General features: G+C 41.9%; 1 protein-coding gene across 1 annotated transcript in view; it reads right to left on the reverse strand.

Moving 5' to 3' along the window:
* asz1 (ankyrin repeat, SAM and basic leucine zipper domain containing 1) overlaps window positions 1-18628 on the reverse strand; it is a 30747-nt gene that overhangs the window by 8660 nt on the left and 3459 nt on the right. The window contains exons 3-10 of the mRNA XM_071531136.1: window positions 17421-17543; window positions 13218-13329; window positions 8650-8761; window positions 7866-8000; window positions 6918-7036; window positions 3450-3522; window positions 2827-2883; window positions 1872-1984 (exon numbers count right to left, since the gene is read on the reverse strand). Of these exons, the coding sequence (XP_071387237.1) occupies window positions 1872-1984; window positions 2827-2883; window positions 3450-3522; window positions 6918-7036; window positions 7866-8000; window positions 8650-8761; window positions 13218-13329; window positions 17421-17543 (844 nt within the window). The remainder of the gene's footprint in view (window positions 1-1871; window positions 1985-2826; window positions 2884-3449; window positions 3523-6917; window positions 7037-7865; window positions 8001-8649; window positions 8762-13217; window positions 13330-17420; window positions 17544-18628) is intronic.

Consider the following 18628-nt stretch of genomic DNA (forward strand, 5'->3'; position numbering starts at 1 on the left):
ATTAACACCTGTGAGCTGCCCAGCACAGCCACAGTCTTCTGCTGCTGGTCACTGAGCAGCTCCAGTGCAGCCGCTGGGAGTGAAGTGCCTTGCTCAAGAACGACGGTAGTTGCTGAGGAACCTTTCACTGCCCAGATTTTCCCAGCCTGTCGGGGGATTCAAACCAGAGTAGGGGTTTCTGGCACAACTTCACCTACTTCCAAGGTGCATGGAGAAGGGAAAAAGGTCTAAAAAGGTCAAAACTCCAGCAACACTTGTAGTATATAGAACAACTTTATTGTTAGATTATTGTATTGTTGTTGGGGGATTCGAACCAGCAATCTTTCAGTCACAAGTCCACTTCTCTAACTTCCTTTGGAGGTGGAGCCGAGTACTGAGCTGCAAGAGCTATTTATTTTGTCGACAGGTCACAATGTCTGTTCCATTTCAAAATTCACCAGCAACATTCACTATTTTATTAATAAACTACAAGTTTAAGACAAAATAGGACGTCTGAAATGATGGTTGATTACGTGCCAAACTGCCTGGTAGAGCAGGCAATCTCAGTCAAGCCAGCATTTCATGGGTTCGAACGACTTCTATTGCTGGATTAGCAAGATTACATTTTATCGGCCAGTGTCCTGCTAAATCGGTAAATATTTTTCTTATTGTTTTCCCTTATTTTTCCTTATAATTTATACTATACTTTTTTTCCTGGGGGGCCCTGACTTCAACACCTTACAATGATTTGAATGTCAGGAAAATGTTTTGTAAAACTCATTTTCTACTCGTCTCCATTTTTCTAACATGGCATAAGGACCCTGAAGGAGCCGTTAAGGAGGACAGACTCAGATGGAGTTTGCCATCTCTCTCCCTCATCCCTCTCCTCTCTCCATCGGAGCGTCTCTCATCCGGCAGGCGCAGGCCGGTGTAGCCGGCGGGCCCAATCCTGCCGAGGATTCATGAAGTGATGGGGTGCGGTGCGACGGCTCTGTTTGGCCCCTGCCACTGGCCCTCCATCGCTCACTGCAACCTCCCATCGCCTCTCACCTTACAAATCATTACAGCTCCGCTTAAACCATTAGGGCCCGGCTCAGGGCTTCGCTACGGAGGTGGGGGGGAGGGGGAGGAGGAGGGGAAGGGGATAGTGGGATGCTTACGGTGCTGATGGATGACTTCCAGTGGAGGAGGATAGATGGAGCAATATGGGGAGATGAGGAGGGATGGAAGGGGGGCGAGGGTTTCAGGTGTGTGGCTGACAAGTGTTGAGATTTTTGCTACTAGACTCAACTCTGTTTCTGGCTTTAAGCAGCGTGTTTTTGAAAGCAATTTGGTACACTTATCTGTGATTGACAGCTTACCAGACACTCCAAGTAGATTAAAACAAACACCAGGAATTATTTATGATACAATAGTACAAGGGTTCCCAGATGAATTCAGACCCCATTTTGATCCCAGACACCATCATCTAAGAATATTTTTGTGTTCTCTCTATATCATACACTACCAGCCTATGTTTTGCATTATCTTAAGGCCATTTTGATCTAAAGGCTTATGCTTAAATGGCTGCAAATTGTTTTTTAGATAAATATAAATAGTCAAGTTGATGTACGAATTTCTTTCCAAAGCCTTTGCCTTTCCATCAAGGCAAAGGGCGGCTACTTTAAAGAATCTAAAATATAAGACAGTTTTGATTTGGTTAACACTTTTGGTTAACCTCTGATCCTTCTTATCTCCTGGTCCTACCTTTCTAATGAATGAAGTTAAGCAGTGAAATTACACTAATCATTACTTTCCCTGGAAGATTCCTGGGGGTCCCTGGACCCCAGTTTGGGAACCTCTGCTATAGAGCATGCAGATGCCAGGTCTGGGCAGTAGGTGCGATGCCCTACCCACTGTCTATGTTTCCCAGCTGGCAGAGGGTTTCCAGGTCCACTCTGTCCAGATGCATCTGCTGCACGGCGGTCAGCATCTTCTGCTGGTCTACTGGGTCTGTGATGCCAATCTGACAGAAGGAACAAGATTCAAACCTGCTGCACCTCAGAGATTACTATAAGTAACTGTTATCTTCTAATTTACTAGCATTGTTAAAGTTGCATTATGCAAATACAGCCACCTTATCGCCCTAAATCAGAAAGTGTGGCTCCAACAGAGAAAAGCGTCCCACCCCCTCTAATTGAGACCCTGTAGATTCACCTTTCTCGCCCAGATAGTGACAAATTCAAACTTAAGAGCAAGATACAAAACTGTCTCCTAAACAGCAGTGAACGAGCACTCCGTTCAGAGAAAGCTGGACTCAACAATGTTAGACATTTTGCTTCTCTCATTGCTTTGGTATAAAGCCTCACAGACTGGCTGGGTTGGTAAACATGGTGTGCAGTTTACTGACGTCACGTTACATGATTTCTGGGTATTGAAGTCCTCAGTTTACCTGCCACTTCCACTTGAGGCCACCAATGTGTGAAAATTGCATAGTGTAGCTTTAAATAGAGGTTTAATAAACTAAACACACAAGCAACACTCTGTTTACATTAATTTACATCTTATAACAGATATGTGGTCTATATGGTATTTGTGTTTAACAGAAATACAGTCGGTCCAAATAGAGAAACAGTGAAATATCTGTAGAATCCATTGCCAATTTTCAAGATAGTGCTCCACTGAATTGCTCGATTGAATCTGTCCTTTTTACCTGAGTTCTGCATCAAATAAATCTATTGAACTTGTTGCCTTAAGGTGCTATGACATCATCAGCAACCCTCGACTCTTTCTGAGTCAAGGCTGGCAGTGAGCGAGACAGCTGACAGACAGACAGACAGACAGACAGATGTAACAGGCGTCCTCTACCTTCTCCAGGTCATCCTCCTCCATGGTCAACAGGTGGCTCCAGGTGATGTCATTCTCCTGTAAGTGTGTGTGTGTGTGTGTGTGTGTGTGTGTGTGTGTGTGTGTGTGTGTGTGAGAAGAGGGAGGCAGGGAGAAAACGCATCACTCAGCATTTACCAAATCAAAACTCCTGCTACTGTCCCTGACCCCACCACCTGAAACAGATGTACCTGCATGAGGATTTGCCGTATGGTGAAAACAATCCATCTGCACCTGTCCAACCCAGCCTTCAGGGTCTAAAACTCGGTCCGACCCTCAGTTTAATTCGAGCCAAGCCAGGCCAAAACACTAGCACCCATTATGAGGCACCAAGCAAAATATGTAAACTACATCTCTCATGACATGTTCCCATGCATGTACATGTCATTCTGTCGATAAAGCAGCTGTGCACAACTTAGCACATTTGGGATCACTGTATCTCACCCATGCATCTAATACTGTATCGTAGTGTGTACACTATCTTTGCTCACCATCTTGGTATCAGTGAGGCAAGAGAAGAGGAATCTCACATTACAAATGAATAGGAGTTGTGTGTCCAAAAAAGATTAGACTTGAAAAAAAAAAAAAAAAAATCATCTACTCACAGACATGATGTCAGCGAGGTAGCCGAGGTCGAGGCCATGCAGGAGAAGCTCGAGGTCGCCCAGCTTCACTATACTGAGGAGGGCAGAGAGTTCATCTTGACACTTTGTGGAATAACGCCACAGTGTTAATCTGTCAGTGTTAACCTGAGTATAAACCTGTGGAAAAGGATTGTACCTGCACAACAATATTGTGTGAACACGTACTGAAATGTGATATTATGAATTGTGAATTTTGGGCAGTAGACAACCGGTTGTAGTAAGACAGCACAAACGTTGGCATTCTTTTATATATTGTGCTTACAATATTTTCTAATACACAGGCTAATGTACTAGATGAATCAGGATCACTTCTTTTGCATTTGTCTTGATGGAATTGGTGCACTTGTCAATAAGTAACATAGCAATACAAGTACATACTGACCATACTGACACATGTGCAGAAACAACAGAACCAAATCAAAGCAAGAGAATCTAGAACATACAATAGACAGACTGTACATATATACACACGTATTGAGTTCCCACACCTTTTCACTGATGGAATCTCCATGACTCCCTTTTCAAATTTCCATGACCAAATTGTGGAAGAACTGGGGTCACCTCAGGGAATGTAAGGTTTCATGATGTATGGTCACCACACTGTAACCCTTGTGCTAGGGCTGGGCGATATGGACCAAAAATCATCTCTCGGTATTTTTAGGCTGAATGGCGATACACGATATATATCTCGGTATTTTCTATGAAGTGGGCTAAATGTTCAGTTGTAAGTAGGGCTGGGGGATATGGACAAAATCAAATATCACAATATTTTTGACCAAATACCTCAATATCGATATTGCGACAATATTGTAGGGATGACTATTGGTGCTTTCACAAAATATTTACACAATGAGATTTTTGATAAATAATCATCAGTAATGTGGATATAATGACTAAGTGGGTAAAGGCAAATAATAGAACAGCTAGAACAGTCTGGTAAGTTCAGAAAATTACATTTCTTTACTGTAATGCAGCCTTTAAAACCAGGAAAAGACACTACTTATGCCATATCACTATATTACGATATCCAAAATCTAAGACGATATCTAGTCTCATATCACCATATCGATATAATATTGATATATTGCCCAGCCCTACCTTGTGCCATAACCTACTATGCCAGAGGTCTTGCTGTCAGAGTGGCTCCTGAATGTCTCTGAGATGTCTATGGAAGCTCTAACTTAAGACATAACATGTGTTGCTTATACTCTACTTTGGTGACCTGTTTTAATGTCAGCACATTCTGTACGTCCTTGGAAGATACATAAAGGACTGGTTCAATCTCTTTCTCTTTTGAAGAAGTGTATGTAGCCTCCTGCTGTGTGTATCTCTTCCTCTCATGAGACTCTTTTTAATAAATATATATTCAAGTAAGACGAACCTCTGACTCCAGAACATTTCTTCAACAAAGACTGAACTAAAAAATAACCATCAACCACACAAACAAATGCTTAAATTAGTTTGTTTTTCACTTTAAAATCAAGGATTCAACTAACAAGCAGCTTATTAGTCAGCAACTAACAATACTGTCCTCCAACAGGTCAGGACTGTTTGAGCCAGCCACATCTTTTTGTGACATTTGACAGTATTCAAGAAAATAAAATTATATTAACTTTACAAATAAAATGTCATGACTTTCCCAAAACATTTCTCATAACTTCTCCAGGCCTGGGAAAAACAATTTTACAATTCCATGACTTTCTAGGAGTGTGGGAACCCTACATCTACATACAGTATATACAAAGCACATTCTATCACTGTCTCCAGTCATTCAATGTGCCGCACAGTGGGTTGGAGCTGTAGGTCAGAGTCCAGCATTGTAGTGGAACAATATTATCATCATACTGTGTACGATACAAAATGCAGTAAGGTCTGAGCCTTGTGGAACATGGATGTAGTGCTGAGACTACAATGGTATTGTGTATAAAGACTTGTGCAGCTATTGTGAGCAGTATGAGATTGTGCAAACACAAAGTTGGGCAGCAGGGTGGCGTAGAGAGTAGGGAGACTATCCTTTAACTGCATGGCCTGGTTCAAGCTCATGACAGCAAAAATCTGCCCTACTTTAGTCTCCTTGAGCAAGGCACCAGCTCCAGGGTTCCTTGACCTCTGACCTCCCTGCGGAGGGAGGCAAGACAAGAGATGACTCTCTCCTTTGGGGATCAAACGAGTGCAACAAAAGTGTCACTGAGTTCAGAGACATCAGAGCAACCGCAGTGTACACCAAGCTTCAGTTTGACGGTTGACATGACAAGCTTTACGAATGAGTCTCTCTGCTCACGGCATCTAAAAAAATGTGAAATATTCAAGTTGGGTTTTAGCGTCTTTGTAGTTGACAAGAGAGACGACTAAAACGTTTACAGGCTGTAAGTCTTGGTGCCAGACGCACTGGGACACAACATGATGGCTGATAATAATTACCCAGCCGTCCCTGGATGGACTAAACACTCACGGAGGAGGTTTATTGTTGTTTATGTCTGGTAGAACAATGGCTCAACAACACCTGCTGCACAGGCACCGGTTCACAGAATATCCAACAGGGGGCGACAAACACACAAGCTGCACTGACTGGTGGCATGCTGCTCTGACATACAGTACATCAGATATGAGAGCAGATGAGTGTAAAGTAAAAGGTTATGCTCAATGTTATGTTCCCAATAAGTCTGGGTATGATATTTGCTATACTGCTGACACCTATCATTCAGATTAATGTAATAAGACTAAGCTTTCATCTTTGTGAGATTAGAAAAAATCAAGCTCCACTCTTTGTTAAATATATGTTTCCCGCATTTTATTCTGACACTGAAAAATAAGTAACTTGCACTTAATGGCAGTTCTGACTGGAAATTAAATAGAGTGGTCTCTGACTTTTGCACAGCACTATATATATTTACTCTCTGAATGATCAAATGACACCTATAAGGAGAGGTAAACTGTAGCCCGCACTATCGAAAATAATCACAGTATCATACACTATCACAGATAAAGTTTCCATATTTACATAGAAAAATCACCTTCCTTGCAGTAAAAGATGTCAGTAAGGTGTCATTTTTTTTGGAGTTAACACTGAATATATCAAAAATAATAAATAGATCTATTCAGAACCATCAGAAATAGATCTATAAAAAGGATTACAGTTCAAAATTACTGACACCAACAAACAATTTTAACTTTTATTTATCCAGGAAAGAGTTTAGCTGAATATGTGTGTTTTGTCTAGGTGCCGCCCTGCCTCATATTCACAGTTTGACACATTAGCGGCTCCACTGGAGCAGCTGGGGATTGAGTGCCTTGCTCAAGGTCAGCAGTAGTTGTTGAGGGAAAGAACGGCGATACTCATTCACTTTCCTCTCCCAGATATTCCTGAACCAGCAACCTTCTGGTCGCTCCTCTAAACTTGGCACCAGACACTGAAACTCTGAAACTCACCTCTCCCTGGACGCGGGAGGTTTAGAGTCATTCTTGAAGATTTTGGAGAGCGCCTCCTCCTTGGAGCTGGAGGTTTGGGAAGTAAAGGCCTGGGGTGAAGAGGCCAGGATCCTGGATATCTGTAGACCATGATACAGGTATACTGTCCATGATCATGGAGACTTTCATTCCAGTCCAGCACAGTACAAATTTCAGTCAGTCTCAAAACATGTTTTGGGGTAAGACACTGATCAAAATTAGACATCATGGAGGCTTCATTTATTACTCATAATCTTGTCGAATCGAGAACTCATGGTGATATCCTTCATTTTAAAACTTCTGCTATATCAACACAAATATCCAGAGGGTTTTTAGGACTCAGGATCTGAACTGTTGATCCTAGGACAGAGAGAGGAATGCTGAATTTGGGTGCTATATTTTAATAATTAAAAAAAAAAACGTTCAAGGCCATCCACTCATTTTCAAAAACTTGTAAGGCCTTATTTTATTTTTCCCAAATCCACAAACTTTCAAGTATTTTTACAATGCATACTGTAAATGACCATATACATTTTTTATTCAAATAAGTACAAATTCCGTAGAGTCCGATATTTGTGTCGATGACACCTAGTTCTTTCTGAATGAGATGGGGAGTTGTTGTAAAAATTCATAGCTAAGGTGTGAAGATTCGTGGTTTATTCATTTAAGTAAATTTTTCACAATCGTACAACTTTTACTTCCCTGTATTAATTAGACACTGCTCAATAAAAAATAAAACAGGCATAATTTATAGATTTTTTTTTCTCAAGTACTGAAAAATGTTTAATTGCATACATGTATAGGAAATCAAAAGTCTCCCCCCTGACTGACTGACCTGAATTTTCTTCTCGATGACCGCAGTACCATGGTTAAAACACCAAACTGCAGTTATGTGGTTTGTACAGTGTGTTGTTTAAGTACTTCAGATACCTGTGGGTGTTTGAAGATCATAGCCAGATCAGCAGGATTCTTGTCACCTTCGGTCTTGATGGTTTTGTCTGCCCCCAGCTGGAGCAGCTTCAGGACCACCTCCTCTCTGCCGTACTGCACTGCTATCGACAAAGCCTGACATAAACAGTTAGCATCAACTAGCATAAACTAACGTGTCATACTGATGTTTTGGCTCTGTATTTTTGTTACTACGGATGTATAGTGACAGAATGATGATAGCTCTGTTTCCATCCAACTATTAAGCCAATTTTACACACATTTTTTAAATGCTGCAAAAAATAAAATGCAAATTAGGGGTGTTTCCATCCGTCGGGAAGCAAATAAATAGACTTCCTGAGTATAACAAAAAATAAATAAAAAAACATCCACCAGAGAAATGGAAAGAGTCTTTCAAGAAGTGTTCAGTAATGGGCAAGTTGTTATTGTTCTTTAGTGTCAGCTAAGGTTGGACATATTTCATGCTTTCATCTAAAGACAAAAAAAATGCACTTGGCAAGATTATAATACAAACAGCCATACAACCACAATGGGCACCATATCATGGAAGCGACATCAGTTATGACCATGCCGACCATGCCAAACCTACATCATCATTTATTTGACAAATGCATTTCCATCGTCACTTATTGTTTATTAAAACAAGCCTCAAGCAAGTGAAAAAAAATACTGAATTCCTTTCAGCTTTTCTAATTTGACAATTTGTAATCTACAAAAAACACTGAATCACCAGCAGTGACTGTGTTAGTGTCGTGTTGTGACAAACCGTGTAGCCGCTGCTATTCTGGGCGTTGATCTCTGCCTTATGGGACACCAGCAGGTTGATGACCTTGCTGTAGCCGTCCCTGGCCGCTAGCATCAGGCATGTCATATGAGACCTGCAGAGGACAGGGGAGAGGATGAAAACAGAGGAGAGATTAGGGTAGAAGAGGAACAGAAATAGAATAGAAGGGAACGAAGAGAGGAAAAAACAGGAGAAGAGAAAAGAGGACAGAGGAGAGGTGAGGACAGGAGTGAAGAACAATGTAATGAGCAATGGAAAGATGAGGACGAGAGTGAAGAATCAGAGGAAAGAGGAGGCATGGGGACAGAAGTGGAAAGGAATGACAAAAGAAGAGAAAACAGGGGAGGAAAAGAAAGAGGAGATGGAAAAGGAAGGATGGAGAGAGGCGAGGAATGAAAACAGTGAGGGGGAGAGGAGAAGGAAAGATGAGAGATGAGAACAGGAGAGGAGAGAAGAAGAGAGGAAAGGAAATAGGAGGGATGAGGACACGAGTATTAGAGAACAGGAGAGGAGAGGAGAGGAGAGGAGAGATGATAAAAGGCATGAGAATCCACCAGGGGGCAGCAGAATACCATGCCATTTACTCTGATATTGTGAATACTGAAGAACACTTTGCTTCAGCACCTTCAGTTTCAACTATGACTGGACACAAGAATCCAAACTTCTGTACACACTACACAGACTCAAAGCGTAGACCTAATGCACTCACATTTTAACGATGGATAGGTTTTGTTGAGCACGATAATAAAAAAATAAATGCAGGGTGACCTAGTGGTTATAGAGAGAACATCCTGTACCTAAAAGACCACACACACACACACACACACACACACACACCCCAGTTAGTGTGTTCGTCAACAGTCATGTGTCCTGTCAAAGTGTCCATGGGCAAGACACTGAACCGCTATCTGCTCACTCCTTGTGTAAGAGTGCCAGTGAAACACAGACAGAGTAAAATGTAAAACCTGGCTGCTACAACAACTTTAACCTTTCTTGCTAATAGTCTTTCCACTGTTGCCCGCTGAAGTCTGTGTGTTTGGCTCCATCTCAGCAAGGGGTGTAAATAACCACTGATACAGTACTTTATCACCTGTGACTCAAACACAGCGGGTGAGAAAACAACATCAATGCAGCGGGTGGGAAAGTCCTGCGGCAATTCATCACTTTACCTGACGCTTTCCCAGGGAACTCTGTGTGTGTGTGTGTGTGTGTGTGTGCAAGAGAGGCAAAGAGATAAAGTCTAATTAGATGTGTGTGTGTGTGTGTGTGAGAGAGAGAGAGACCGAGGAACAGGTTGAGCAACCAAATGAATTAAGATTATGTTGTTCCTTTGTGTTCTTATTTTCAGATGTATCCGTTTGCTTGTTTATTCTAGGTTGAAGTGTACTGGTGTCGTGTTTGTACTGATGCTTTGACAATGGAAGAGTTGTACCAATAAAGTACCTTGACGTGAACCCGATTCGAGAGAAAAGGGATGTTTGTCAAGTAGGTGTGTGTGTGTGGTACTCATGCGTGGGTTGTGAACTATTTACACACAGCTATATCTTCCTTGACAAATTCCAAGAAATCAAAAGTTAATGTTCTATGTGGAAATCAAACAAATGAACCAGTTCTCAGGCTCCGGTGCTATTTAATAACGGTGGTGACGTTTTTGACGATTCCTTCGTCTATAGATAATTCTGCACCCTCCGGTTAGTCACTTCCTCTTTGACCCCGGTGGAGGGAAAAGCGTCATTCATTCCTGCTTTAATGTTCTGTGCAACTATATTTTCCCAAGGGGCAGTTTCACTGTGAGACAGGTAGCGAGGTCATTCACATACTTCTTTGTTTCTGTGTGTCTCTGTGTCCTTCAGTGAGTTTTGGCCAGTTGCCAAACGTACAGTGGATCGATATGCAGACAATTCAGAGTAAAGAGGGATCCTGGCCTCATGACTGCAAGAACAATGGCTTCTAGAAATATAACCCCTGACTCACCTTACCAAGTCTTTGTGATGGGGTGGACAAATAACATAACCTCTCGAAATGGCTACCACAGAGTGAAACCAAAAAACCTCACAATGAGTTAAAAATACAGCTCATCACTTTCCGGGTTTTGAGTTTTGAACCTTGCTGAAAACTTGAGTTTGAGTTCCAGCGCCTGTCAAACCTTGTTTGTCCTCTGAAAAGATTTACTTTTTCCATTGTATTTGTCAGGGCAGGAAACTAACTTTTTCATCCATCGACCACAGTGACTAATAGATTCCAAAATACACCAGTCACTTTTATTATATTGCCAGCAAAATGTGACTTTTAGAATGCAAAAGAAGAACCAATCTGTAGTTAGTTTGTCCACTATACCAGTCACTTTGACAGGTAACTGACTAGCTACATCCAAACCAGCCGGTGGTAATTTCCCACCCTGGTATTTGTCTAAGGTACGGGTGCAATCATATGTTCTGAACTGACCCAATTTTATCCATTACTTTTATTAGTTTGGGGACAGATCACAAGAAAAAAAAAGGTTGATTTGCTTTGATTTCTGTGCTTCTTGTATACAATTTTAGTATCTGGGAAATTGATCTGCAGCCTGTTGCACCACCTGGACATGCGTTGGATCATAAGTTAGGGTGTGAAGTTTACACTAAACATTATGTTGAAACTAATTAGTTTGACATCTAAATCTGTGTCTTTGTTGAGTTGCACCATGGATACTTAAGGTACAGATAAGGTACAGGCTGCAGATATCAATACCCAATAATGTCCTGGCATCTGCTCCATGTCTGATACCAATATCAGTGCATGGGTACCAATCATGGGTCCTTTTTGACAGTCCAAAACGCATGGTTTTTGAAGTCTGAGGCGACTGGGTCAACATGGATCAGTACAATGAAGACGACAGAGAACCGAAACACATGGAGTCAATGGACCCCACATCTTGCTCCTGCAAGACTTTAGAAATGACAGAGTGTGCTTGTTTACACTCAGATGGAGGGACAAGCAGCTGGTGTTAATCGCTGGGTCGATACGCAGACGTAAGAGGCGAGGAGGAGGAGGTTTATCCTCCGCAACCACATGAACCTCCTGTTCTTCTTTGTTCTCCTCTAGATGTTGGGGGCCACCGGCACCTCCTCCCCACCGCCACCGAACCCCCGAACCCTCTCCCGTATCCCTGTGTCTCATTACCTTTCTTCCAAATATTTTGTCTGGAGAGGAAACAATCAATTTCCTAGCGCTACAGTATGTGTGTGTGTGTGTCATCAGAGGGTCTTCAGGCGGTGTGAGTCGGGTATGCAACGGCAGACTGGCAGTGACAGAGTGGCGGAGCGGAGGGTGGGTTAGCGAAAGCTAAACAAGAAAGCCACTGGGGGCTGCGTCCTCAGTTTGACATGGGAAATGTCCACAGACGGTAACAGAGGTAAAGTGTTTGCAGAATGACCTCCCTTCATTCTTCTAAAGGATGTGATTTTTCATGTTCCACAGCAGAGCAGGATACCGACTTTTACATCCGTCAGCTACATTTGGCTGATGATCCCAAAGTTCAGTCACTTTCAGAATGAAGAAGAAACCTCTAGACAATGGTCAGTTACCTGCCAGAACATCTGGTATAATGGACAGACCTAGCAGTCACAGCTAGCCTGATATTTAGACTGAATGGCCATTTCCTTCCCAGGGGGGGGGGTAATTATCCCCGAACCAATCACTTGACAAAAATATTGTCTTTGCAAGGACATTATGTTGGTTAAGTGGGTGATTTTGGAGTCTGGAACCAGGCTAAGTCACAACCAAAATTAACCAGCATTTGGCTGGTGGTAATTTCATTCCGTTATTGGCATACAACTCCCAGACAGTTCTAATGGAAGCTTGCCATTTTTTAAAAGATGTTCCTGTTTTTTCAGCTTTTTGACTTTCCCATCAACAATTGGTTTCCAAATTGCGTTGCACTTTCACCGTTTAACCAGCCAAAAACAATTTTTGGAACGCAAAAGAAAATGGTTACTTACCTGCTTTGAAGTTAAGTTATTTTGTAACACAAGGAAGAGACTTGTCTACATACCACAATGCATATGTTTTACAATCAGATCTCCAATGATGATGGCTTACCTGCCAAAGTGGCTGATGGAGTAGACAAACTTACCAGCCTGAGCCGAAACGTACCAGATTTTGACTGATGACTGGTTGCTGGTAGTAATTTCCCACCCAGCTTGTCAGAAAGCTTCTTGAGTCCTTCCGCCCTTACACTCTGTGTTTGTTTGTTTGTCTGTCTGATACCAGTCTGTACATGCACATGCCATAACAGGACATTCCAAACAAAACACACAAATATACACACTGTATGTAGCACTGTGGTGCATAATGCTACCACATGGCAGCCAAACATAATGAGAACCATCACAGGAAACATGATAAAGCATTTTTTACTTCCCTGTTCAAGTCTAGTCTGACTATTTCTGTGTAGCCTAGATAAACATGGGTGTGATACAGTGTGTGTGTATGCGTGTGTGTGTGTGTATGTGTTTTGTGATGAAATTCCCAGGATCTGTTTGACCTAAAGCACTTCTGCACCCTCTCACCTGTCCAACATGTTGGGATCGGCGTTTCTGGTCAGCAGAAGCTCCACACAGCGGATGATTTCATCTTCACTGGCAGATGCTGTGCAGCCGGCCATGAGCACCGTGTACTGATCTGTGGACAGGAGGGCATTGGTGTGGCAGAGCCTTGTTACAAGAGTTCGTCTTTCAACTGTATTTGTCCCAATGGACATTTGGTTTCGCAGCAAGTATTAAAACTACATAACATCATAAGACTAACGCCAATCTAAGGTGTCCATGCAGAGTTTCAGGCAAGCAGCATAAGCCTTTAGACAAAATTAAAATGTTCTGTCTGAGTGTCAATATGGTGAGTCTCCTGAAAGTACAAAGCCTCTACTCAGGATTTCTACATATTTTCCATTACCAAATGCCAAACATGCTTCATCCAGAGCTGATCATCTTACATGGATTTTAAGATTTTTGGTTAGTGTCAATATACTGAAGACTGTGATCCTGGTGTGATGTTAGAATCTAGAAATTGAAGCATGATAATGTTGGACTCATTGGCAGTCACAATGCATAAGAGCGTGAGCTTACTGCATGCAGCTGCTAACACACAACACAAACAGAAATCACTTGTAAATGTTTTAGTCATTAGGCCGCTCTGTATTTTGGTTGGTTCACAACCAACAGAACAGAACAGAACAGAACAGAACAGAACAGAACAATCCACTAACACAATTCTGTGTGATCATGATGTTGCCAGTTAAAATGCTGTATAACAACAACCAGGTATTGTATCTGACAAAGCAAGACAGTGCTGCACAATTATTAGTGTAAAAATCTTATATTGAAATTTCAGTGTCCATAATTGATTATTGTAGAATTTTGGCTTATTGGCAATAAGTGCGAAAAAATGTTTTATTTAGAATGCCCACTGTTGCTGAAAATAGTCAAGATGTCGATGTAAGATGCAACAAATGCAGGCAAATAAGGAATCCTCAGGTCCTTAAAAAGTATGAAAAAGTCTTAAAATAATTTATCTAGATTGAAGGCCTTAAATAACACATTAAAATGTTTTCACAAGTTTCACAAGTCTTATTTATTCGACAGGTTTCTAAAAATACAGTAACATGTTAAATATGTAATAACTTTGTCATACGTCATTTCTACTTACATTATTTCACCCATTTTAAGAACAGAGCGATTGGAACGGGATTTAAAAATCTTTCAGTAATTTTCTTGAGAATCATATGCTTTATGCCCCCCATTGTATCTGCTTTATATAGTTCCACTGGAATTAAGATAGATTTGTCACCTTTTCTTCATTTTGAAATTGGTCTTAAATTCAATCCCAGGTAGCATTAATAACGGTCTTAAAGTCGGCTTTCTGAAACGTGCAGATACCCTGCTCCCTCAAATCATCACGATCAGCACTTGTGATAAGTAATCCTACTATAAAATGAGGAAAACTCTGTCTGTCTGCATCCATTTTGCTCCTCAATGGGTTGGCCAATCAATCTGAAACTGCACATGGGCATTGAGCATTGGCATAGGCAGGGACTGACGAAACTGATTTTTCCATTTTCCCAAATTTACGCTGTTTATGCGTATCCCCGGGTATGGACTAGTTGCAATTATTCTATTAAGCAAAGGAATGGGGATTACCATTTTATCCGTCACTGTGCGGCCCTACATCACATTATAATAAAAGAAAGAAATCTGGATGACTGCCCAGTGACTGAGATGGCTAGTCGTTTATCTGGCATCAGGAAGTGTGGCAGTCTTTATAGGGCTGAATGACTTCAGAGGAGTTGTCTCCTTATCTCATCCTGATAAGAGCCGTCTGAGACCCATGGCAATGCACTCAATTCCTGTTTTGCTCCGGCAATGTCTGAATCCCAAAGCTGTGCGTGTGTGTGTTTATGCGTGTGTCTATTTTTGTGTGCCTGTGTGTGTGCGTGTCTGTGCCTCTGCATCTGTTTGTGTGTTTTCATGTCTGTGTGCTTGTGTGTGTCTATTTCTATGTGTGACTGTGTGTGTGTTTATGGTGTGTGTGTAAACCACACCGACTGGTTTGCGTCTACAGAGGCCCGGGGTAAATAAATCCAAGGCCTGAGAGAGGGTGCGGGGGAATGACGGCAGCATGGAGACCTTTATCAATCACTCATGCATTCCTCTGTCTCCCCGCTCGGCCAAACGCCATCAGGAAGTGACCAAACACCGTTCTACGATTTAATTGTTTCCTTCACCTGCCTCCAGCATCAGATGCTGAGACCATGTGCAATCAGTCAGTCACACAAACACAAATAAGTTTAACTCTACAGTTTGAACTGAAAATTAATTGACCTCAGCCCTGATGGGTTTTCAGTTGTGCATGACTAGTGCAGTGGTTCCCAAACTGGGGTCTGGGGACCTCCAGAGGTCCTTGGAGGGTTTTCAGGGGGTCCCCAACAAAAATGAAGAATACTTCGCTTTGCCATTATTTAATTCAACAGCAGTCTGCACAGTGAGAGAATGCATAAAAATGACTATTTTGATCACTACTTTAATTTCCCCACTGCTAACTTAACGTTTCACATGTTAGTAATATAGTTGAGGTTCTAATCCAGAATGACAACAGTAGAATAAGCTTAAATTCCTAGATTACCAACATAACAAGCTGTCAATATTAGTCAAGCGCAGGGTCAAAATCATAGTGCCTGGGCAATACTTCTTTGAAAAGAAATAAACTAAGAGCCAAGGAAACAGAGATAGAGGGGAAATTTTTGAGAGCAATTAAAGTGAGCAGAGGAGAGGGGATGTGATTCTGTGGGAAGAAGGTGGCATGTGATATTTCTTGAGGAGATGAGTTTTCAGTCTACAATGGAAGATGAGCTTGTTCTGATTAGGGTGGGAAGGTCATTCCACCATTATCTCCCCACCTGCAGAATACACAGTTTGTAATACCGTACTAACTCTTTTCTAATGACAAAATGCTTCATGTTTCTGGGGCTCCCTGGAACTGCATCTTCTCACACGGGTCCATGGCCTTATGTGCATCTATTCAGGGGTTCTTGACATGAAAGGGTTTTTCCCATTACCCAGATTGACCTGGATCCAACAGATGCCTTCAATTTCTCCTCCTGTGGGACGGGGTTGCAGGGATGCGTGAACTGAAAACAACCCGGCGGATTAGCGGCGCATTTCTGCGAGAGGTCCTCTTTGGCGTCATCACCATTAAGTAATGTCAGATGAAGCGTAGCGGCGCGGCGTCCCGATTGGTCCCCGAGCCTTTGGCCGGAGCAGGTGAGGAAATTGAAAGAAGCTGCCGCGGGGAAGGGGAGCGCGACGCCAACGCAACGGGGACCGTCAGAGGATTAGGTATGGCTGTTTGATATTCAAGGCTGGAAGGCTTCAATGTGTGGTTGGCCAATCAAACTATCTGCTGTAGTTTTCCAAGACTGAGGAGGGGGGTGGGGGGTCATGGGAAGGTCACTGAAGCCTACGTCAAAATATCAACCACCAATATGGACAAAACTACATTCAGAATAGTGTTAACTTGTGTCTTATTTTCAGAAATGGACTTATGAGGCTGATATACTGTAGAATCTATATTAAATGATGGGAAAACTGAGTTAAGGTGGGTCATATTATGTCAACAATAAAAAGGTTCTTTTTGTTGTTGTTTTTTTTTTCGGGTTAAATCACCGTTGCCATCTCTATGGAGATGTGTTGACGTTTATTTAGATTTATGGTAACTGTGCCACACCGAGTTGACTTGTTCACCCAGTCACAAGAGCATTTCCTTGAGGGAAACAAATGAAATTTCGCTGACTTGATTTATACATTTCCAACTGCATACAGAACAGGGTGTCCGGCAGGTCTGGAATCATAGGGATAAGTAGCACCATATATTCTTCTTGTACGTTTTGCCTGCAAACACTAGCTATCAAGAGAGACGAGTTGTTCAAGCAAGGTTTCTGGTGTCTGAATGGTGGCGTGGGCTAAAAACCCCACTTCTGAAAAGCAGTTTCATACCCGGTAAGTCAGCGGTTTCCCTGTGATTCCAGACTTTTGAACACCTGATATATTCTAAGTATCAGTGAAAAATCTCAGATCAGTTCAACTTTCAATCAGGAATATTCTGGAATTGTGCCATGAATCCTCCCATCACCCATCTCTCCCTCTATCCATACATCAATCCCTCCATCCACCCCTCCCTCCCTCCCTCACACCTTGAGATAGCAGCGATCCTGGTCTGACCTTTGCTGAAGTTGGCGCTGGCCCCTCTGTCCAGCAGCAGTTTGGCCAAGTCGTAGTTGGCCACATTGACGGCGCACATCAGAGGAGTCCATTCATAGCCGAGCCTCGTCTCCACGTCCATGCCTGTCCACAGCAAAACACTTGGGTTAGGTGAGGTGATTAAGGCATTACAGAAAAAAAAAGAAAAGAAAAGAAACATTCTGTGGTGTTGCTCAATGCTCTCATATCCACACACACTGAAAATTCATCATCTGGCCTTATTGTTTAGACCAAAACAAAACCAACACAGGACAATATGGTACATTTAGTCCATATAGCATGATATAGGGCTGTACAAAAAAATCAATACAGCTGAGTATTGCTATATTTTTTTCCATGATATTGTTATTCCAGCCCCTCGTATTGATACATTAAAAAAAATTATTCATGTTTTAAACGGATTTAAAATGTCCTTAAATTTCCCTCAAATCCCTTTGAATTAAATAGTTTTGACTCAATTTGTCCGCTGAGTTATCAATATAATAATGTGATGTACATATTATACCCAGGTGGTACACAGCAAGTAGTATTTTCAGCTCTATTTTTAATTTTCAGTAAATTATGGAGAGTATTGCAATGTATCTCAATATGTATCGTATCACAATGTATCGTGATACAATTGTATCGTGACCCATGTATCGTGATACATATCGTGAGGTCCTTGCCAACACCCAGCCTCAAAATAAGAGCCACTTTCAAACTGTGAAGACATATTGGAACTGATAGATAGAACTGATATTGGTACTAGGCCTCTGAACACAAATCACCCCCCTCCTCTAATGCTAAAAAAGTCACCTAGTGGTTAGAGAGACCGTCACATTACCAGAAGGTCTCCAGTGGTTTAATCCCCATTCAACAGCCATGTGTCCTGTTGTAATGTCCTCGAGTAAGACACTGAGCCCCCTAAACCCTAAAGAAATTCTAAGGTAAACACTGCATCTGCTTAAAAAAAATCCTTTCAAATGTTGACCAGGTAGTGTGATCAGGTGAATAAATAACACCGCCTCCTAGTCTGACATCACTCGTCCCACAGTGCAAACATCAGAACATCTACGTATATCCACTCTTGTAAATTCAGAGAGGAAGAAGTAGTGCAAACACTCAGTGTGCATTGCACTGTGGGATAGACCAGGAGGACCAATTGATGTCAATCAGGGTGAGAAATAACC

The sequence above is a fragment of the Centroberyx affinis genome, unplaced genomic scaffold (genome assembly GCF_046629955.1).
Source record: "Centroberyx affinis isolate AG114_WGS23_722 - 3 ecotype Tasmania unplaced genomic scaffold, CSIRO-AGI_Caff_v1 ptg002038l_1, whole genome shotgun sequence".
Classification (NCBI taxonomy): domain Eukaryota; kingdom Metazoa; phylum Chordata; class Actinopteri; order Beryciformes; family Berycidae; genus Centroberyx; species Centroberyx affinis.